This window comes from Bufo bufo, chromosome 10, assembly GCF_905171765.1.
Source record: "Bufo bufo chromosome 10, aBufBuf1.1, whole genome shotgun sequence".
In the NCBI taxonomy this organism is placed as follows: Eukaryota; Metazoa; Chordata; class Amphibia; order Anura; family Bufonidae; genus Bufo; species Bufo bufo.
Window position 1 is genome coordinate 87975823 of NC_053398.1, and position 24290 is coordinate 88000112.

A 24290-nucleotide genomic window follows, 5' to 3' on the forward strand; every position below is an offset into this window, starting at 1 on the left:
TCTATACTGTATGGACGCAGCCACAAGGAGCCGTTCTATACTGTATGGACAGGCAGCGGGGCACAAGGAGACACTGTCTGGACTTAGGAACTATACTGTAAGGGGGCCAAAGGGTGACATACTGTATGGGACAACAATTTGTAATCCCTCCGCCATCAGTACAATAATGTCTTGTGGCCCCCATACAGTAATGTCTTCTTGCTCCTGTATGGGGGCAACAGGGAGACATGGTTTATCACGTGCCATCACCATGTGCAGTGCAGCTTACAGGCAGGGCCGCATGAAGATAGAACGTACAACCTGGGCCGTTAGGGTCTCACTCCTCTTTCCCCAACTTGGCTTGGACACAGACAGCTAACTGACTTTAAATGCCTCGCTCCTGTGCTCGGCCGGTGGGCGGAGACTTGAATATGGGAGCGAGGAGGAGCCGGGGGCGGCCGCTGCAGGAAGTAATATGTACGGTACGCATATGCACAATGCAGGGGGCGGGCTGACAGATTTAGGAGCGGTCAGCACGCATATCGCATATGACCGCTCCTATGACATCAAATACCGCAGTTATTTGGAAACAGCAATATCGCCATATCGCTGTTTCTTAATAACTAAGTATATCGTTGACACCGGTTTACCGCTCAACCCTATCCGGGCCAAACAAAAACTGACCTTGACAAGGAATACTACACAATCTCCGTTTAGAGGACAAATCTCTAACTTAAATTTTTCAACCAAAAAAATTAAATAAAAACTTCTGTAGAGTAGGCAAAGAAGCTAAAATCTGCTCTTGGACATCTCTAATCTGTCATTCTAACCGCTCTAACCAAATACCCATGGATCTAGCTGTAACTGTGGCAACGATATTAGGTCTAAATGCTGAGGCGACGTCAATCTTTGGAGCCCTATCCCAAGAAGACTCTTCTTCAAAGGGATACTTTTTTAAACCCTTTGGTAATGAATGCTTTTTTTATCCGGTCTCTTCCATTCTCTGTCAATGAGAGCTAACACACTCTTATGCAACGAGAAAGATCTATTTCTTTTCTCAAACACCGAATCAACCACTGATTTATTTTCTTTAACAGCTTCTAAATCCAGAGTGGAGAGAATAGCCTTAAATAACTTGTCAGTGTCTTCAACTGGAAACAACGGCCTACCCTCCATGTCATCTGAGACTTCTGCTTCTAAAGCTTCCTCACGATCAGCTGAGGAATCCACTTCTGACCCCCAGTCCTCTACAGACTTCTTTTGGCGCTTACAAGACCTTAGGGAGACTTTCACATTGATCAGCGATTTAATATTCTTCAAAGAAAAACTGGCGATTCTTCCTCCACCGTCTTTTCTTTACACGGCAGGCACAGCTTCTTATCATATGAGGGCAACAGGGAACATCTACACAATGCGCATTCCTTATTCATTCTCTTAGCCAAAACTTTCTTAAGCCTTGTCTAAAGAACAACCATATTTCAGTCTCATGTCAAATGATGAGCACTTACCCACTTCAAATCAGCCAAGTACCAGCGGCGGGACGTCTCCTTCTGCCGGGTCTGGTCTCTTTTCCTCTTCCATGTCTCAGAGCTGGGTTGATTGTCTGGCAAAAGGATGGGGTAGCTCAAATATAGCCCTGATGTGGAGGGATAGAACTCCTCACCTGGAGGATTCTAATGTAAGAGGAGGAATAGCAGTGTGTATATCTATATCTCAATATGCATGCACAGGAAAAGGGAAAGCAGGCATATCCAGCTGATGGGAAGCAGCCTTACAACCACGCCGGCATCTCCCAGCATTCTGACCTCCTTTTGACTGCTCCTGCCCCTTCCCTGTACCTGCGGAACACACATCCGGCTTCACTAAACGGAAGTGTGTCATGTGGAACGCATGCCTTACCGGAAAACACGTCAGTTCTCTCGATGTCTCCTTCTCCTCTGGACCGCATGTACAGGAAAACTGGAGCTCGGAAGACCCGATCCATGCTGGGTCCCACATGGGGCTGTTTCCATTACAAAGCGCTCCCGAGTGGCCTCACTCCCATTGAGGAGCGCACACGCACCTGCCGCAAAAGGCCCTGTGGCAGCCTAGTACTACCACCGGCTCCTAGGGTCCTGCCAGCCCAACATATGGGCGACCCCAGCAGATATGTGCCACATAGCCCTCCAGAGCCTCTCTGGGATGTCCATGGGCAAGAACCTAAAGGAAAAACTGCAGGTCTCCCACTCCAGGGACAGGAAACCACTGAGGTGGGAGAGGCTACACTTTTTTATTCTGGAGGTTTTCTGTCCCTGGACGCGGAGCCTCTCTGTGGTGCTGACGTGGGGGGAAGTGAAAATCTGAATCCAGCCAGCAAAGGAAGCAATATGGATAAAGACAATACATTAGTAAGTGCATTGTATTAACTTTCTCAACATGATAAATGCCACTGAAGTGAGACAACCCCTTTAAAGCCTGGGTTCACACTTGACAGATAAGGCTACTTTCACACTTGCGTTCAGAGCGGATCCGTCTGGTGTCTGCACAGACGGATCCGCTCCTATAATGCAAACGTTGGGATCCGTTCAGAACGGATCCGTCTGCATTATAGTTCAGAAGAAATTCTAAGTGTGAAAGTTAGTCAGACGGATCCGTCCAGACTTTATATTGAAAGTCAATGGGGGACGGATAACGTTTGAAAATTGCACCATATTGTGTCAACTTCAAACGGATGCGTCCCCATTGACTTACATTGTAAGTCTGGACGGATGCGTTTTCCTCCGCACCAGCAAGCGGACACCCGGACGCTGCAAGCTGCATTCGGATGTCCGCCTGCTGAGCGGAACGGAGGCCAAGCGGAGCCAGACTGATTCGTTCGGGGCCGCTTGTGAGAGCCTTTAAACGGAGCTCACAAGCGGAACCCCGAACGCTAGTGTGAAAGTAGCCTTAGCTGACGATTTCGAGTCACGGATTTCCATGTTCAGTAATTCTCAGTCTGCAGCAGAAACTGACCTGTGGTGCGGATTTGAAATCTACAATTTATACTGCGGATTTCATTCTTTCCAATGCAAAGAATGAAACAGTTTAATCTGTAGCGTTACTGTAACAATCGTGTGAATGCACCCTTCAGTACGTTTTCTGCTGCAGATCAAAAGCAGAACTGCTGAAGAAAATATGCAGCTAATCAATCACTTGTGAACAGAGCCCAAAACTGGCAAAACCCTCAAGCAAATGCCACCTTTTTTTGTAGATTTTGAAGTTAATACTCCTGGCGCACAACTGCATTTTAACCTCTTGGTGACAACTAATTTTCACTTTAAACTGGGTTTTCCACCTCTTCATAACTCCTCTGGATAGGTCATGAGCATCTGATTGGTGGGGGTCTGACACCCAGGATCCCCCACTGAATAGCTGTTTGAGAAATCCCCTGTGAGCATTGAGTTCTCGCTGCTTCCCCTAGGACAGTGACATCACTAGGTGCAGCTCAGCGCCATAAACATGACGGTAAACCGCAGATAACATGAGAACTAGACTTTTGGTCTCTTACTGCTTATTTATGCAAAGTTGTGTGAAAATTTTGTGACCATTTAAAATCTATCTGTAGCACTGGCCTAAAAGCCATCATTGGAACCCTATTGTTTCAGGCCCTGATGGCCACACTGCAGCCATGTTAGGACTCCTACCCAAATTTGTTCTGGTATCTTTTCTGCCGCTAAAACAAGTTTTTTTTTTAGCAACATGATTATGACATTTCTCTAAAGTATGAGTTTTGCAGCAGTTTAACTACAGAGAATGTAAATACACATGGGGGAAAAAAAAATGAATAAAACAAATGCTACGTCACATTGCAGTTTAAAAAAAAAAAAAATGCCATGCATGTAAAAAACACAATTGAATAAACGTGGCAATGAAAACTGCATGTGTGCACTGTGCATCAAGATCCATAGACTTTCAGCTGACCTTTACAACTGGCATTTTTCAGAAAGAGAAATGCTGCAAAAACTGCACGTGAAGCCATTGAGCCGACTCCTTACTCAGGTGACATGAGACCTGGACCAATGAACCCAGAACAGACTATTCATTACAACTATAGACACCCCAAGAATGAGGACCACCACGATAGCTGGAGGATGGGAGATCCTAATTACACTGAGACACTAGGCACCAAGGAGTGGTTGGAACTGAACGAAACGCTGTGTGTGAAAGTAATGACGTATGTAAGTGATTATAATATTAGAACGGAAAGTTCATTGGAGAAAACTGCAGATAGGAGGCTCTAGTACTCTGCTGGCCCACCTCTAGCCTGGATACTACAGGAGATATGGTTGGACATGGAGGCATACAGACCCTGCACAGTCGTAGGCTGCTGAAGCTGGTCCCATAAATGACTGGCAATTAATCCGGTGACCAGGCAGACCAAGGACGTGTTCCAATCTAGTGGAGAAATTCCTGGGAAACACGTTCAATAGTAGGCGATCGTTATCCTGCCGAAAAATTCCAGCTGGAAGCCCTGCCATCAGAAGTCAAGACGTGGCCGCAGGATGTCCTGCACACATCGCTGAGTGCCCCGTGTATCACTACTAGGGGGGACTGAACGTCAAATACGACCACTCCCCAGACGGGTGTTGGTCCACAGCAAAGATAGGAACAAAGCACTCAACATGAGGCCTCCATACTCAAAACTGACCCCCCCACCGGCACGGATTAACCCCTTCTATGCAGTGGTCAGCGCAGACCGCAACATAGAAGGGGTTTGCTGCGGGTGCCCATCGAGTCCCTGCATTGCTGTGGCGGGGACCCGATGGGTGACAAGGCAGCACAATGCCATGCAGAGGCTGCCCAATGCCTTGCACAGCATTGGGACCTGCCATCTACGGGTGCCCAGGAGATCCAGCCTCAGGCTGCGTCTCCTAGGCAACCTGTGTATGACTCAGTGTAATGCACTAACAGGCAATGCATTACAATACAGATGTATTGTAATGCATTGCAGAGGGGATCAGACCCCCAAAAGTGAAGTCCCGGAGTGGGACAGAAATAAAGTAAAAAAAATTAAAATAATTATAATTTCAATAAATTTAAGTTTCAAGTAAAAAAAAAAAAAAAAGAAAAACGCCCCTTTCCACTGATTTTATAATAGAAAAAAAAGCACACGTCTAACCAGCTCTATCAAACAGTAAAAAAAAAAGCTATTTTCTGTCATCTTACATCACAAAAAGTGAAACCCCAAGCAATGAAAGTTGTGTCCCCCAAAATGGTACCAATAAAACAGTCACCTCATCTGCAAAAATGAGACCCTACCTAAAACAATCGGTCAAAAAATAAAAAAACTATGGCTCTGACTATGGAGAAACATTTTTTGGTTTCAAAAGTGCCATTATTGTGTGAAAAACTTAAGAAAAAGTATACATATTAAGTATTCTCACGTCCCCAACGATCTGGTCTATAAAAAAATCACATGACCTAACCCCTCAGGTGAACGCAGTAAAAATAAATAAAAACTGAAAAAAGTAACAATTTTTGGGTCACCTTGCCCCATTAAGTGTAATAATGAATGAGCCAAAAAATCATATGGACCCAAAAATGGTACCAATAAAACTGGCACCTTATCCCCTAGTTTCCAAAATGGTTGTCACTTTTTGGAAGTTTCTACTGTAAGTGTGCATCTGGGGGGCTTCAAATGGGACATGGCACCTAAAAACCAGTCCAGCAAGACCTGCCTGCCGTGTGCCCTTACATCAGTTAACGACCACATGTGGGGTGTTTCTGTAAACCGCAGAATCAGGGTAATAAATATTGAGTTTTATTTGGCTGTTTGTTAACCCTTGATGTGTTGAAGAAAAAAATGGATTAAAATGGAAAATCTGCTAAAAATTCCATCTCCATTTTCCTTTAATTCTTGTGAAACACCTAAAGGTTTAACAAAGTTTGTAAAATCAGTTTTGAGTAACTTGAGGGGTGTAGTTTCTACAATAGGGTCATTTATGGGGGGTTTCTACTATGCAAGACTCAGTGACTTCAGACCTGAACTGGTCCTTAAAAAGTGGGTTTTGGAAATTCTTAAATTTTAAGAATTGCTTCTAAGCCTTCTAACATCCTAAAAAAATAAAATGATCCCAACATAAAGTAGACATATGGGTAAAGTAAAATATTTTTGCAGGTATCACTGTTTTAAAAGCAGATAAATTTAAATTTTGAAAATTGCGTCTAAATTTTGGGCAAATTTGGGATTTTTTTCATAAATAAAGGTGAAATATTGACTCAAATTTATGAAGTACAATGTGTCACGAGAAAATCTCAGAATGGCTTGGATAAGCAAAAGCGCTCCAAAGCCATTACATCATAAAGTGACATGTCAGATTTGCAAGAAAATGGTCTGGCCAGGAAGGTGAAAACTGGCCCAGGGAAGAAGGGGTTAAAGATGATACAGTTCCAGTCCAGGTTTCTCACTCACGACAACACTGCAAACAAAGGTCATGGAGGATGCCCGTCAATGGCAAGACATGTAATGGGTGGATTTGCTTCTGCTGGAAAGTGCCTGGGAATGGCCCGGGCAGAGACAGGGGTGAAGATGCCACCTGCGTTTGGATGGCAGAAACTGAATATGTGGGAGCTGCTTGTCGGCAGACCAAACAATCATCTTCACTGGCAGTCTTTCCGGTCCATCCAGAGCCTGTTTGCAGTGTGTACGTTCCCTCACAACCACCACTCCCAACAGCTAGGTCAGAACAGACTAAATGGCAGGCAATTCATCGAAACGACCATCCTGTTTCTCAGTCAAATGATTTACCCCCTCAAAGTATGTCAACTAGGCAAAACGTCTTCAAGTGCGTCGGTGAGGATGTCTAGTTGTCAAAAATCTCTCACCAAGAGGTACACTTTCCAAAAGTAGCCCCTGAAAGCCTTTTTTATAGGGCAGCAGGGGAAGGACTTTAACAGCAGTGTCTAATCAGACCACCGCTGTAATAATTTACGTGGCTGTATGCCGGGTTGGGTGCATCACTATTTTGAATGAAGCGGCAGCACACGCTCATGCTGAAGCACTCATTTTGGGGTGAGGTTGGCATGTAAGTTTTTAGTGGTGAGGGTGGCTTGTAATTTCAGTACATGTCCTCATGTTCTTCTGGGATAATTTTCACACGGATTTCCTTGGTCTTCTCAATCCTAGATGCCTGCAACGTCAGGGAACTAATCACATGGCTTTTTTTGGAACCCACAGATCCTGTGACATCTGGATTACTGGAATGAGGATGTCCAGAAGATGACCAGTGAGGGAGTACACAGCGCTCCATTACTGCAAGTCCAGGGCGGCATGTTGGGCACACTCACATTACTGTCCGCTGGAAACAGCGATGGGGGGCACTTATTTTCTAAATTGCACTGGTAAAATGAAAGCTAATTTCATTATCCTGTACAAACCTCTCACGGACGCCGGGATGATTTCGTGTCCTATGCTGCACATTTAGGACAAGTAGACGGGTCTGTTTTCGTGGCCTATGCTGCACATTTAGGACAAGTAGACGGGTCTGTTTTCGTGTCCTATGCTGCACATTTAGGACAAGTAGACGGGTCTGTTTTCGTGTCCTATGCTGCACATTTAGGACAAGTAGACGGGTCTGTTTTCGTGTCCTATGCTGCACATTTAGGACAAGTAGACGGGTCTGTTTTCGTGTCCTATGCTGCACATTTAGGACAAGTAGACGGGTCTGTTTTCGTGGCCTATGCTGCACATTTAGGACAAGTAGACGGGTCTGTTTTCGTGGCCTATGCTGCACATTTAGGACAAGTAGACGGGTCTGTTTTCGTGTCCTATGCTGCACATTTAGGACAAGTAGACGGGTCTGTTTTCGTAGCCTATGCTGTAGATTTAGGACAAGCAGACTGGTCTGTTTTCGTGGCCTATGCTGCACATTTAGGACAAGGAGACTGGTCTGTTCTCGTGGCCTATGCTGCACATTTATGCTTTAAACCTCAGCAGTTTTCAAAACTACTAAAATGCCTGAACCACCCCGTTGGGGTACTTTCACACTAGCGGCAGGACGGATCCGACAGGCTGTTCACTCTGTCGGACCCGTCCTGCCGCTCTGTCTGCATTGTTCTATAATGGGGGCAGAGCTCCGGCGCAGCACAGCAAAAGGCCGCCGGACTAAAAGTACTGCATGTCCAACTTTTTAGTCCGGCGGCCTTTCGCCGTGCACTGCCGTACTGCGTCGGAGCTCCGCCCCCGCCCCTATTATAGTCAATAGGGACAGAGCAGCAGTCTGTCGGCACGGCAAAATAGCGGCAGGATGGATCTGAAAGAGTGAACAGCCTGTCGGATCCATCCTGCCACAAGTGTGGAAGTAGCCTTAAAGAGAACCTGTCACAATCTACAGGCAGCTTGTTCTATAGCAGGTGGAGCTAAGCACATTGATATGTAGTTTTAAAGGAGTTGTCCGGGTTCAGAGCTGAACCCGGACATCCGTCCATTTTCACCCAGGCAGCCCCCCTGACATGAGCATTGGAGCAGTTCATGCTCCGATGCTCTCCTTTGCCCTGCGCTAAATCGTGCAGGGCAGAGGCATTTTTTGGAGATTTGACATCACCGGCACAGATGGGCAGGCTTTAGCGCTGCCATAGCCAGTAAAACGGCTAGAGCAGCACTAAAGCCCACCCATCAGAGCTGGTGACGTCACTGAACACTGCCGGGCGGAAGTTTCCACCCGGCAGTGTGTTATTGAAAACAAGAGCCCTTGCCCTGCGTGATCTAGCGCATCGGAGCAGGAGATGTTCCGATGCTAGCCTCAGGGGGGCTGCCTGGGTGAAAATAAGGGTATGTACAGGTTCAGCTCTAAACCCAGACAACCCCTTTAATGGGAAATATTCAGTAAAACTTGTAATTTACACATTAACATCTCTGCTCTGAGTTAGGGCTCTTTCACACTTGCGTTCTTTTCTTCCAGCATAGAGTTCCGTCGTCGGGGCTCTATGCCGGAAGAATCCTGATCAGGATTATCCTAATGCATTCTGAATGGAGTGAAATCCGTTCAGGATGCATCAGGATGTCTTCAGTTCCGGAACGGAACGTTTTTTGGCAGGAGAAAATACCACAGCATGCTGCGCTTTTTGCTCCGGCCAAAAATCCTGAAGACTTGCCGCAAGGCCGGATCCGGAATTAATGCCCATTGAAAGGCATTGATCCGGATCCGGCCTTAAGCTAAACGTCGTTTCGGCGCATTGCCGGATCCGACATTTAGCTTTTTCTGAATGGTTACCATGGCTGCCAGGAAGCTAAAGTCCTGGCAGCCATGGTAAAGTGTAGTGGGGGAGCGGGGGAGCAGCATACTTACCGTCCGTGCGGCTCCCGTGGCGCTCCAGAGTGACGTCAGGGCGCCCCAAGCGCATGGATCACGTGATCCCATTGGACACGTCATCCATGCGCATGGGGTGTTCTGACGTCATTCTGGAGCGCCCCGGGAGCCGCACGGACGGTAAGTATACTGCTGCCCGCTCCCACTATGGCAACCAGGACTTTAATAGCGTCCTGGGTGCCATAGTAACACTGAAAGCATTTTGAAGACGGATCCGTCTTCAAATGCTTTCAGTACACTTGCGTTTTTCCGGATCCGGACAACGCAAGTGTGAAAGAGGCCTTATAGGGGTTGTCTCACTTCAGTAAGTGACATTTATCTAGAGAAGCCACTTACTAATGTGTTGCAATAGTCCATAGTGCTTCCTTTGCTGGATTCATTTTTCCATCCCATTACACACTGCTTGTTTCCATGGTTACAGACCACCCTGCAATCCAGCAGAAGTGGCCGTGCTTGCACACTATCGGAAAAGGCACCGGCCTCTCTGGTGGTCAGGACTGTGGGAGTACACATAACAAGCAGTGTATAATGTGTTGGAAAAATGAATCCAATCAGATCAGGAAGCAATATGAAGGATTCTCCATTTACTGAGCCCCTTTAAACCTCTTTTAAAGCGATTTCCAGGCCATTCGTCAGGGACAGGACTCATCTCAGGGTAATTTGCATATGTATCAAATCGGTTTCTTACACACTAAAAGCACACAGAGCTATGGGGACTGGGTTTTGCGGATGTGTTACCGCCATCTAGCAGGCCATGTCCTCAGCTCTATACACAAAATCCCGGTATAAGTTACAAGTTTCCATGAACCTTCCCCTGCACATGGCACCTACACTTTGGGGTGACAGGTCCATTCCATATGTGCTTAGCACCCAGGATGGCGGCCAAGGTACATTTTCTTTTTTTGCAGACTCAAAGAAAAAAAAAAATACAGGACACGTTATTAATTTTTTGTGGCACTGCAGCGTGGACATAGGGATGCGGACAGAACACGGTGTGACGTGAATGGGGCCTATGTAGACCACACTACGTGCATGGTAGTTCTATAACAGACGGCGCATACACACAACTGCTGCAGAACCTCTTGTGGCCCCTGAGCTGTGAGAAGCAGGAGGCAGTTGCAGGTCACCGCTGCCTGCAACCTGCACATGGCTACCCACGCCTGCCGGCCTACAGCACACGTGCACGGCGGGAGCCATCACACCCGGGTCTGTTACGTATCAGCCTACAGCAGCGGCACGAGCGGTCAGCACTAAAAGCGCGGTCCACACGGGGCCTCTTTCTTACCCATTTCGCGGCCACGTTCCGTTACTACCCTTTCATCCAAGATGACTGCGCGCTTACGTTAACATCTGGTCATTTTATTAGCTTGGTTGCTCCTCCCACTTAAGAAAAGCAACGGCGTTTATTGGTTCATAATGAGGTTCAGCGATTGGAAGGAACGAAAGCGCAGCGTCTGAAGGGAACGTCGTGACGTACGGAGCGCGACCGACGCCGGATGAGCTTTCTTATCATTGGACGGTGAATGTGCCAATCAAATGCCGCTGTGTCTGTAATTAGCTTGCGAAGCGCTAGAGCAAAATGCTCGACCGAGTTGATGATGAAAGGGGGCGTGTCCGCACGGGCGTCCTAACCTATCACTGCGGGCGACTCATTTCCCTCATGAAACGCACGCTTACGTCCTATTAGCGCCTCACGCCGAGTGGTTTCCTCTTGGCGTGTACGTTGTTTCCTGCTCGGCCTTCCGCCGCCATTTTGCAGTGTGATTTTTTTTTTTGTAACTCTTTGACGTCACGACGTGGGAAAATGGCGGCAAACAATATTATTACTATTGGCCTATAGCAGTGGGCGTTGCAGCGCGTACATGCCCGTGGCGTGCTGGTGACATCTCACTTGTTTTAATGTTTTTAACTCTTTGAGTCATTGGGGGAGGGGGTATGACAAGTGGTGTGAAGGAAATGTGACTCAGGTGCCCATAGCAACCAATCAGATTCCACCTTTCATTTTTTCAGAGCTCCTTTGGAAAATGAAAGGGGAAATTTGATTGGTTGCTAAGAACAACTAATCCAGTTTTCCTCCCCATCACTTTTGATAACTCTCCCTGAGAGCAGGGTGATACAGGTGCCTGAGCTGCTTACAGGATGTTGTAATGGGAGAAGACTGTTACTGCTGTTCTACCATATCATAGTATATGTCCCAGGCTATAAGAAGGACACACCAGGCAGTGCGCTGTGCATGCCACTACTAGATTATTATTGTATTTTTCTGTTTAAAGGGGTTCTCCGGGCTCTCCTATATTGATGACCTATCATCAGGATAAGTCATCAATGTCAGATAGGCAGGGGACAGCGCGGGCAGTGTGCACGTGCCATCTCTCTTCCAGCTTTGCCGCTTCTTTGCAGACATGGCAGCAGGAAGAGAGATGGCACTGCACGCGCCGTCTCCCCATACAGCTGATCAGCGCGGGTGCCGGACGTCGGAACCCCGCTGATCTGATATTGGAGACCTATCGGTGGTGAGCTGTGAGGAGGCTGCAGGCTCACCATAGCTCCAGTAAGTGCCATGGCTTCCTCAAACAGCTGATTCTGGGACCCCTGACAATCTATTGATGTCCTATCCTGAGTCAAGGACATCAATATGAAAATCCTGGATAACCTTTTAAAAGGGTTGTGCCCAGTCTGACCACTGGGATCCCCACAAGAATGGGGGTCCTGCTCCCCTGTTCTGATGAAGTGGCAGGTCATGCATGCGCACTGCCGCTCTGCTCACTCTCTGAAAGAGCGCCGGAGATAGCTGAGTGCTGTACTCTGCTATCTCCAGCGCTTCACTTAGGGCTGTTTCACACGAGCGAGTCCATTGCGGGAATCGCGCTCCGTGTGTGAGTGTGATCCTCCGCTCTGGATTGCAGGAGCGCACAGCATTATTATGATTTATAATGCTATGTGTCTCTGCTTGACTTTATTTCTACAGAATCATACTGACAGATTTATGTCACTATGATTCTGTAGAAATAAAGTCAAGCAGAGGCACATAGCATTATAAATCATGATAATGCCGTGCGCTCCTGCAAGTCCAGAGCGGAGGATCCCACTCACACACGGAGCGTGATTCCCGCAATGGACTCGCTCGTGTGAAACAGCCCTTAGAGAAGTGTTCCTCAGCTCCAGTCCTCAGGGACCACCTCAGGGTCATACTTTTGGGATTTCATTAGTATTGAGCAAGTGATCTAATTAATGTCAGTGCATCAGAGGAACACTGCCTCAGGGCTTGTTTTGGGCCTTACTGACCAAGTTTACACTAATGGGATTGATTCAACAAAAATCCAAAAAAGTCTCAAACCGCAATCTTGCTTGGAACGCAGCAGGTCTATGGTGAGGTAGGTTCAAGTTCACACTTAGTCCTGAATTTCGTAAAAAAAGGCCGCGCAGCTCAAAACCATCCATAGAAATGTCAGTAGTAGAAGGTATGCAGAAAGTGTCCTTGCAATACGACCGATCACTGGATTTGAAATTCGGGCTCCCACGCAGTCAATGCCTCTATCTCCTAAATATTATGCAAGAGAGCTTGACATAGTGAAATACCGCAAGTCTTATAATAGTCACGCTTATTTATTATACTTGGAAAATTAAAACAAATCAATGCATATAAAATCACGTAGAGTACTTCAAATTTTTCACCTGGGCAGATGAAAAATCAGAAGTACTCTACGTGATTTTATATGCATTGATTTGTTTTCATTTTGGAAGTATAATAAATAAGCGTGACTATTATAAGACTTGCGGTATTTCACTTTGTCAGGTCCTCTTGCATAATATCTAGAAGATAGAGGCATTGAGTGCGGTGGGAGCCCGAATTTCAAATCCAGTAATCGATCGTATTGCAAGGACACTTTCTGCATACCTTCTTCTACTGACATTTCCATGGATGGTTTTGAGCTGCGCAGTCTTTTTTATGAAATTCTTGTTGACCAAGTGTTTTCTTCCACTTTTCATCATCGCCTTCTAAGAGCTATAACTTTTTTATTTTTCCATCTATATAGCTGTATGAGGTCTTGTTTTTTTTACGAGACAAGTTGTAGTTTTTATTGGTGTCATTTTTGGGTAAATTGAAATTCTTAAATTTCATCTCCATTTGCCAATAACTCTTGTGGAACACCTAAAGGGTCAACAAAGTTTGTAAAATCAGTTCTGAATACCTTGAGGGGTGTAGTTTCTTAGATGGGGTCACTTTTATGGAGTTTCTACTCTAGGGGTGCATCAGGGGGATTCAAATGGGACATGGTATAAATAAACCAGTCCATCAAAATCTGCCTTCCAAAAACCACACAGCGCTCCTTTCCCTCTATGCCCTACCGTGTGCCCGTACAGTAGTTTACGACCAAATATGGTGTGTTTCTGCAAACTACAGAGTCAGTATAAAACTGAGTCTGCTTATATAGCACCTAAGGAACCACAGAGAGGCCGGGTTTGACGACCGGACCTATTTACCCCCAAAAATTAATGTGCCAAATGTACTGATCCCCTAGGGGACAGAGGGGTAAGACTTAACATTTAATGTGGTCAATTCTAAAATAAATGGACACTAGAGGATGAGCCTCTATAACATACAACATAAAAAACAGCCCTTGAGGCCTAGACTGAACACACACAAACAGTATGGGAAGGATGGTATAGATAAACAAACAAGAACGTTCTCACCCGGTTGTCTATGTAGACCAAGGGTTCTCTCAGAGGTTGTTGAGATTGGAGACGAACCTGTGTTAACGGATCGCCATACTGGAAGGTAACAGGCGTGAATGCCCCTTTGCGTGGTAGGGTAGCGGCATAGGTTAACCCTAGACAACCCTAAGTGGGGGGCAGGGGCTAGTACGCCCTACCTATCTACACAAGGAACTTGCCCCGCAAGGGGCGTCCCCGTCCGGATGCCTGACCCTGTAGGGGCGGAATCCCTAATATACCCTAAGAGGGTGCTCCCTACGTGTCACGTTTCAAATCGTGAAAGAAAATCATCAAGGGAGAGTATGGAAATAACAAGGCTATGGATGGGGCTTGTATAACTATAAAAATAGATGGTAGAGGAGGGGATGTAAGGGTCAGTAAATGTCAAAAATAGGACATAGGTGTGGAGTCAGTCAGACAAGAACACCCAGATGACCGCAACAAAGACCTCCTGTTTAGGATATAGCTGCACCAGTGGGTACCAACTATACTGGACAGAAAATGACCGCAGGATAGTCAAAATCCAGGGGGGCTGTCAGCGCTGTGCTCTTGCAGTCATCTTTACAGGATGTCCACTTCCTAGGGAGAGTAGCAGCAGTGTTGAACTTTCTCCATTTATAGACAATTTGTCTTACCGTGGACTGATGAACAGCAAGGCTTTTGGAGATACTTTTATAACACTTTCCAGCTTTATGCAAGTCAACAATTTTTAATCGTAGGTCTTCTGAGAGCTCTTTTGTGCAAGGCATCATTCACATCAGGCAATGCTTCTTGTGAAAAGAAAACCCAGAACTGGTTTGTGTTTTTTTTATAGGGCAGTGCAGCTGTAACCAACACCTCCAATCTCATCTAATTGATTGGACTCCAGTTGGCTGACACCTCACTCCAATTAGCTCTTGGAGATGTCATTAGTCTAGGGGTTCACATACTTTTTCCACCTGCACTGTAAATGTTTACATGGTGTGTTCAATAAAAACATGGTAACATTTAATTATTTGTGTGTTATTAGTTTAAGCAGACTGTGATTGTCTATTGTTGTGACTTAGATGAAGATCAGATCACATTTTATGACCAATTTGTGCAGAAATCCATATAAGTCTAAAGGGTTCACATACTTTTTTCATGACTATGAAGGCATCAAAACTATGAATTAACACATGTGGAATTATATACATAACAAACAAGTGTGAAACAACTGAAAATATGTCATATTCTAGGTTCTTCAAAGTAGTCACCTTTTGCTTTGATTACTTCTTTGCACACTCTTGGCATTCTCTTGATGAGCTTCAAGAGGTAGTCCCCTGAAATGGTTTTCACTTCACAGGTGTGCCCTGTCAGGTTTGATAAGTGGGATTTTTTGCCTTATAAATGGGGTTGGGACCATCAGTTGCATTGAGGAGAAGTCAGGTGGATACACAGCTGATAGTCCTACTGAATGGACTGTTAGAATTTGTATTATGGCAAGAAAAAAGCCCCCATATTACCCCCAGTCCATGGCCCCCATCCTTTCCATATATGATTGCTTCCTTTTATAATGTCCCCACCCCCATAGGGCCCAAGTCCATGGCCCCCATCCTTTCCATATATAATTGCCTCCTTTTATAATGTCCCCAGCCTCATAGTACCCCCAGTCCATGGCCCCCATCCTTTCCATATTGTAAAAGGAGGCAATCCATGATTGCCTCCTTTTACAATGTCCCCCACCCCCATAGTGCCCCCAGTCCATGGCCCCCATCCTTTCCATATATAATTGCCTCCTTTTATAATGTCTCCTTTTCATATATGATTGCCTCCTTTTATAATGTCCCCACCCCCATAGTGCCACCAGTCCATGGCCTGCCTATTAAAACAATAAATAAATACTTACCTCTCTTCCTTACTCCGTCACCGCTTCTGGCCTGTCTTCAAGCGTCCCGGCGCAGGCGGTCACAAACACATCACAGTGACCTCCTGCACCGCGTTATCACGTCATCTCGCGAGACCCGACGCAGGAGGTTACGGTGAGCTAATCGCGATCTCCTGCATCGCTCTACTGCCTCATAGGCTTCAGGTCACTAGCCTGAAGCCTATGAAGCTGAACGCAGGGGACGGGAGACATAAGCTCCCATGGCCCACATTGAAATTCCTGCTGCCTGGCGCCCTTGAGCAATGAATACCCTGGGGGGGGGGGGGGGGCAATTGCCCCCCTGTAGCGATGCCTATGTTGCTAGGAGATCTTTGTAAACCTTCAGTTTTTTATCACGCGCGTGAAAAACACATCAAAACGCATTGCACTCGCGTGGGAACAACTGAACGCAATTGCAGACAAAACTGACTGAACTTGCTTTCAAAATGGTGCGAGTTTCACTGAACACATCTGGACCTAATCCGTCACGCTCGTGTGACCGACCCCTCCATCTTTATAAACACGCCCCCCCATGCCTCTCATGCCTGCGCACAATGTCTTCTGTTGCTTGGCGATCAGCGATGATTATTAGTGCTAATGCGCCGATGACGTCAGTGAACCGGGAAGTGGAGGTGACTGTAGATGAAGCTGACAGTGTCTCCACTTCCAGGTTCGGTGACGTCACTGGAGTGTGTTCACTAATTATCTTCGCTGCTCTGCAAGCAGCAGAAGACGTGGTGCGCACACGCCATGCTAGGGAACCAGTGTGAAGGCGCAAGAGAATGTGAGTCTAGCGCTATCAATCTAAGGGGCAGGGGGGCGTGTTTATAAGGATGGAGGCGTCAATGTGGAGCAGCAGGGGCGTCGCTGGAACAGTACTCAAACCACATATGCCTGTCTCCTGGTGCTCCAATGGCTCATTTGCATAAACATAAAAGTGTTAATTGCTTCTGAACCCCAACACTGGCAATCAAAAGAAAGGTATCTATTTACTAAGCTTCATCAACCCTACCAGGCTATATGCCTGGTTTTATAGGGTTGATCCTGGGGACAGATTACCAACAAAGTGAATGATATTTGACAATTTTCATGTACGCTTTGTAGCCTGTGCGAGAAAATATATGCTTGCCAACCAGTGATCACTGAGTGCTCATCTCCACTGACGTGGTACCATAATAGCGGGGAGCCCCTCCCCCTACTGAAAGGGTGAATTTAGTGTATGCTTTTTAATAATATTATTATTATGTATTAATTTTATGTATTGTGAGGCAGTGACAGGCCTCACGGCTGCTAGGGGAGAGATATGGCAGGAGTTTCCATTTCTTCGCTGTCAATCAGCAGGTCAGAGGCCGCACCAGGTGGAACAATCAGTCTGGGATAAGAGCCCAGTCCAGACTCTTATGAGGAGGAAGAGTCTGCGTGCAGCAGAGGCCTGGGAAGGCTCTGTAAGAGTGGGCTCAGCCAAGCTGGCTGAGGGGCCACGGGGCTAGGTGTTAGCCTGAACTTTGGGGGACTCCGCAAGGTCTTGGAATCGAAGGACTTCTGGGCTACAATCCCCCAAAAGGTACTGGACTTTGTTACAGCCTGGAAGTGCTGGATTGTTAGGCTGGGAAAAGCCGCATGTTCTTCCCGTGTGTGAACGGGGCTTTCAGTGAGGTAGGGAGTCCTCATGTTTAGTTAGAGCCCAGCCGGGCAGGTGTTTTATTTGTATTGTTTGTTTTGGTTTTGCTGAGGTGCCAAATAAAAGCAATGTTTGGCCCCTAACCCTGTGGTCGATGAAGATCCTTGTGAGAATGACCCCCGAATAAAAGGCGATCCCTTACAGTATCTATTTTATGTATGATTTTTATGCAAGATTCTTACCCTTTTTCCTTTTCAAACCCCCCCCCCCCACGGTTTTATATGAAATAAATGTACATTTTACTTATATTGCTCTCTGCGTGTTGACCAGGTGAAGAGTGCTGGTTTATTATATTCAAATTGTATATCTAACCTCTTCTGATTGGGTGAATCAGCCAAACCAAGAGCACCTGCACATTGTATTGGTCAGGTGAGCCACCAGTGACCTACTTTGTTTACACTCAAGAGGAGGAACATGCTGTAGCTACTGTGGCTGCAATGCAGTATTCACAGGGGTTGGCCACTTTATAGTTACTGTTGAGCAGTGTGTTTGTAAGATGACTATATGGCACTTACTAATATAGTCTTTGTTGAAATTCTGTGCTATTTTCAATTTTTCGTATGGTATGCCCCCTTGTTTGCCAAGTCTTTTGTGCTGTCCACACACAAGTCTTTTCAATAAAATGGCTGCTGATGGAGGGTCATGTGACCAGGCAAATCACCTCCATGTCATATGTCCTCCATTCAAATACATGACAGGGGTATTGGTTATCTGCCGCTCGACCCCCAACACTCCCTTTCACTTACCAACATCCTGAACCTAACTCCACCCATCACTCGACTCAACCTGACCCCAAAATGACACACAGACACCGATCTTGGAATAAATCGGCCACAGCAGCCGTCTTTTATTAACAAATAAACATAACAATTTATAAATAACAATTCCCCCCCGAGGGGAGGTCCTTGAAGCCCCCAAATAACTGCAAGAAACTCCACTGAATGAGCCATCTTGCTTCCAGCCGTTGCCCTCCAGCTCAGAAGCACCACTGAATGGCCCCTTTAAAATCCGTCACCACTGGGAGTCCAGCCCTCACCATGGAGCCCTCCCAGCATCCTCCTCTGTGAATATGACCAAGTTCAAGGACCTCCCCCCGCCACAGCCACTGTGACACTTACACAACCCTGCCTGCCTTCAACACACTAAAACTCATTCCCCTAAACCTATAACAACATAAAAAAGGGGAGGGTGGGCGGGAGTTCGCTTTAGATCTCCACAAAATGGCCCCTGTCTTCCTCACTGCTCCCCTATTTAACCCCTTGACCCCACCCCTACACTCAAACCACCCAATCCCCCTTTACCCAGCTTCATCCACCCATCTCTACTAAACCCCACCCAACCCACTACCAGGGGTCTCCCTAAACCAAACCCCTGTCATGATGCCCTCCCCTAAGGCTACGCCCTTCAGTCCGGCCATAACTTGACAGGGGTATTGGTTATCTGCCGCTCGACCCCCAACACTCCCTTTCACTTACCAACATCCTGAACCTAACTCCACCCATCACTCGACTCAACCTGACCCCAAAATGACACACAGACACCGATCTTGGAATAAATCGGCCACAGCAGCCGTCTTTTATTAACAAATAAACATAACAATTTATAAATAACAATTCCCCCCCGAGGGGAGGTCCTTGAAGCCCCCAAATAACTGCAAGAAACTCCACTGAATGAGCCATCTTGCTTCCAGCCGTTGCCCTCCAGCTCAGAAGCACCACTGAATGGCCCCTTTAAAATCCGTCACCACTGGGAGTCCAGCCCTCACCATGGAGCCCTCCCAGCATCCTCCTCTGTGAATATGACCAACTTCAAGGACCTCCCCCCGCCACAGACGCGAAGACTTGACCGCCTTAAGACTGAGCGTTCCTCCACAAACGCAAGGCCACCTCAATGCCCTCCTGAATTGCCAAGCACCACATGTCCAAACCAACCGCATTTAAGTGCACTCCATCAGCCCGCCAAAACCCCCCCACACCCTTCTCAAGCTCCAAATGCCTCACTGCCACCGCCCCATTCCTGGCCATGAACCGACCCATCGCCCGGTTCACCTTGACACGGGCCCTGTTTACACCCTCCACGGACCTTGCATCCCTCCACACCATCCTAGGCACTATATCAGACCATACTGTCACCATCCGCGGGAACAACGCCCATATCCTCAGCAAGTCAAACTTAATGCCCTGCAACAATACCCTAAACGGCCGCGCTACCAGGTCATTACCCCCCACATGCAAAACCAACACCTCGGGTGCCCTATCCTGCCTCACAAACCTGTGAATCTCCGGCAACACCCCGGCCCAAACCATACCTCTCCGCCCTAGCCATCTCACCACTGCCACGGACCTCGAGAACCCCAGCTGCTGACCATCCGGCCGAACCGCTGCCCGGACAGCCCCCCAAAAGACATAAGAATGTCCGAGGATCCACACTAGGGCCGGCACTGCATCTGTAAAGAAAAAACAAACCAAGACCAACCAATAATAACATTGCATACAGAAAAACCGTTCCCCTACCAGCCCCCCCGGCCGTTCCCTTACAAGCTATGCAAACGAATATATGATCTGAACCGAACAGATTCCCATCGCCCAATCCTTTTAATGATCTCATCCCCCAACCCCCACCTCGCCGCTTCCGTTGCCGCCCCGATTCTAAATGAATGACTCGAATACCCGTCAGGCCCCAAACCCAACCGAACTAGACATTTCGAAAAAAACGCCGCAAACTGAAAGCGCAACAAAAATGAATCATCCCCATGCACTAACAACGGCAACGCATCGCTCCTCCTACCTCCCCAATATTCACGCAAGCTCAATACCGGACACATAGCGCACTCCGGGACCCCAAACAACACTACCCTGCGCCCCCGTCCTTCCGCATCTGTCTTAGACCGGCGAATCACAACTCTAGCCTGTCCTGAAATAACTCCACATCCGTCGTCTGCAACCCCCCTGCCTTACGCACCGTTGGACTGACCAATTCCCCCACCCGCAATGCCCCAAAAAACGCCAACGAAAAAGCTAATCGGAACAAACGAACCTCCGAGGCGGAAGTACATACCACCCCCAGTTGCTCGCCCAGTCTTAACAATAACCCAAAGGACACAGGTCTCCTGCCATCACGCCCTGTACCCGCCCTGCGCCACCCCTTCAACGCCCGCATCACCAAAAATGACTTAGTCGCATCCGGCCGCTGTCTACACTTAAAGCCGAACGCCAATCCAGCCATGCAACTATTCATTTTTGCTATAGACCAGCCTTCCTCCCTACAGTGACCCACAAACAACAACATAGGAACCTCAAGGTCCCCTTCCCCAACCCCCAACTGACTGCACCAATCCTCCCAGTACTGCCACGATTTTAAATACAACTCCCACGTCCTAGGCGCCAGTGATGCCTGAATGAGACTTGCTACCGTTCTTCCAGTACCTCCCATAGACAACTCGGGCATTCCCTCCCAAACTCCTCCGCGTCTGGAGCCAACTGCCGGAACCGGTCCCACTGTGAACGAGAAAGAGCGTCAGCTATACCATTTTCTACACCAGGCACATGCACCGCCACCACCCACGCATTGATCAACAGGCACTCCAGCACCAACTGTTGTAACAACCGCACCACCAACCCTGACGAGGCCGACAACCCATTTATTGCCTGCACCACTCCCAAATTATCACAGTGGAACCGAACTTTTCTGTCACGGAACACTTCCCCCCAGAACACCACCGCCGCCACAATAGGAAAAAGTTCCAACAAAGCCACGTTCTTTACCCAACCTCTTTCCACCCAGCTATCAGGCCACCTACCCGCACACCACTGCCCCCGGCAATAAACCCCAAAACCCTCACTCCCCGCTGCATCCGAAAACAACTCAAAATCAAACGAATTCACCACATCACCCATAAACAGAGAGCGACCGTTATAACAATCCAAAAAGGAACCCCACACCTTCAAGTCCGCTCTCAACTCCTTTCCCAACCGAACATAATGATGTGGTGCGACCACCCCCGCCGTCGCCATAGACAACCTCCTACAAAACACCCTCCCATAGGCATAATCCGGCACGCGAAATTAAGTTTTCCAAGCAGCAACTGTAGCTCTTTCAACTGCAGCTTTTTCAAACGACACGCCCTCACTACCTCCCCTTTCAGATCCTCCAACTTATCTAAGGGCAACCTACACTCCATCCTAACCGTGTCAATCACAATACCTAAAAAACTCAACTCCGTGACCGGCCCAACCGTCTTCTCCGAGGCCAACGGGACCCCAAAAACTCCAAACAACGACTCTAATGTATGCAACAACAATGCGCACACCCTGGACCCCGACGGACCAATACATAGGAAATCATCTAGGTAATGAATAATAGACTCACAACCCGCCGAATCCGCCACCGCCCATTCCAAAAATGAGCTAAACGCCTCAAAGTACGCACAGGACAAAGAACAGCCCATAGGCAAACATCTATCCACAAAAAACTCCCCCCCCCAAAAACACCCCAACAAATGCAAACAATCCGGGTGAACCGGCAGCAACCGAAACGCAGCCTCGATGTCAGTCTTTGCTAATAGCGCCCCCCTTCCAAATTTCCTAACCCACTCCACTGCCGCATCAAACGAGGTATAAACCACCGAACACAAGGCGGGGTCTATACCGTCATTGACCGTCGAGCCCTTCGGAAAAGACAGGTGGTGAATAAGCCTAAACTTATTCCTCTCCTTCTTCGGCACTACCCCTAACGGCGACACTCGCAAATTCGGCAAAGGTGGGTCCACGAATGGTCCCGCCATCCTGCCTAGACTGACCTCCTTGCTAAGTTTCTCCGCTACCACCTCCGGATGCTCCAACGCCGACCTCAAATTTCTCTTACTCAACAACCCATCACCCTGAACAAACGGTATCCGAAAACCAAACGAAAAACCTTCCTGCAATAAAGCTGCCGCATCCCTATCCGGGTATCTATCTAGAAACGGGCCCATCCTTCCCAGACGTACTGGCGTCTCCCCCTTTGCTATTAAAATCCCCCCCCCTCTGTCTGTTACCCCTAAAACACCGCGCTGCCCCATGCGACCCCCCACACACCGAGCACTCGTGTTTAAATTTACACTTCGCTCCGAATTTGCATGTCCCATCATTGAATCCGAAACAAAGCCCTTTCGCTGATGCCGACGCGACATTGGACTGCCCTCCACCTCCTGCATCCCCCCGAAAGGACTGGCCCTGTCTTACCGGCGCCGTAACCTTTAACCACAGCGCGATATCCTTATGGTCCCACTTTATTTTGGGCCGCACCGCCTTCCGCTGCCGGAACTGTTCGTCGTACCGCAGCCACGCTACCCCCCCCATACACCCTGTACGCCTCCCCAACAGCATCTAAATAACAAAATAACGCCGAACAGCACTCCGGCGCCTTCTCCCCAATTACGCTTGCTAATATCGCGAACGCCTGCAGCCAGTTTGTAAACGTCCGCGGTATCAGCCGGTACCTCCGCTTCTCTTCCTCCTCCTTCTTACCATCCTCCCGTCTCACCCTGTCCAGGTTAAACTTGTCTAAGGGAAGCAGAGAAAAAATCTCCACATACTCCCCCTTCCAAATCTTTTCCCTCACCTCCTGTTTCAAATGCGCCCCCAAAGGTCCTTCAAAGCAGACATAAACCTCCCCTCTCGCCCTATCATCCATCCGCACCGTCTCGTCCTCCGCCGCCCCCCCCCCCCCCGCCTGCGTTTGCACCGACGCTACCGCAGACCCTACCCCTGAACTGGCTCCCCCACTCCCACTCGCGCCACCAGAAAAACCAGACACCCCCCACGCTGGTAACGGAGACGCACCCCCCATCCCCCAGCCCGCAAGCAAACCTGCTAGCCCGCCTAACAATTGTCCCAAACCCCTGCTAACATCTACGGGGGGCCCCCCAACACCCCCAGCCCCCCCAACAATCTGCGCTAAAGTTCCCCAAGAGGCCTCACCTGGCTGCCTGGGTGCTGTGTCCCCACCAGCCGAAGATCCGGAATCCAGTAGATCACTCCTCTGCGATGCCGCCTCTTCATCCAGTCTCCTAGCCAGCCCCAGGCTAGAGACGTCAGGACCTCCATCTTCACCGGCTGCAGCAGAGTGGGCGGAGCTTCTTCTCCCCTGCATCTCGACCACCGAAGACAGGGGCCTGCTGCCGGACACCATGGCAACTGCAGCAGCCCCGTTCCTCACGCCGGTCCCCTGTGCACGCCGGGAGGTCCTCAGCCCCCGATCCTGGGCAGGAGACCCCCGCACCTGGTCCTTCTCCCCCGTCGTCCACAGTTGAAGGCCGAGGTGACCGGACCCGGCCACCTCGCAGGCTCCGCCTCACGACCGGATTCCTCCCACGCCGGGAGGTACTCGAGGAAGCGGTCCCCGCCGACCCCCGGCGTGGAGGGTCCCTAGGGGGGCTCCGTTTTCGGCGCTGAGCCTTGGTGGGGGGCTGAGACGTATTAGACGCCTCCGGGCTGTAGCGCGCCGGCGGCCTGGCCCGCCGCGGCCGGACTGATACTGGCTGAGGCCCAGCTGGAGCCTCTGCCGCCCCCTGGAGCATCTGCTGCACCTGTGCCTCTATCCATTCGGCGCCGCAGACCTCCGCCGCTGCCCGCAGTTTAGAGATGGTCTCTTCAAGCTGGTCCATGCTGCAGAGTACAGGTACCAGTTCGCTTTAGATCTCCACAAAATGGCCCCTGTCTTC

General features: G+C 48.5%; 1 protein-coding gene across 1 annotated transcript in view; it reads right to left on the reverse strand.

Moving 5' to 3' along the window:
• Positions 1–10682, reverse strand: part of SF1 (splicing factor 1) — a 43643-nt gene extending 32961 nt beyond the window's left edge. Inside the window, exon 1 of the mRNA XM_040410830.1 lies at positions 10591–10682. Coding sequence (XP_040266764.1) covers positions 10591–10594 — 4 coding nt within the window. The 5' untranslated portion in view covers positions 10595–10682. The remainder of the gene's footprint in view (positions 1–10590) is intronic.
• Between the last annotated feature and the right edge of the window lie 13608 nt (positions 10683–24290).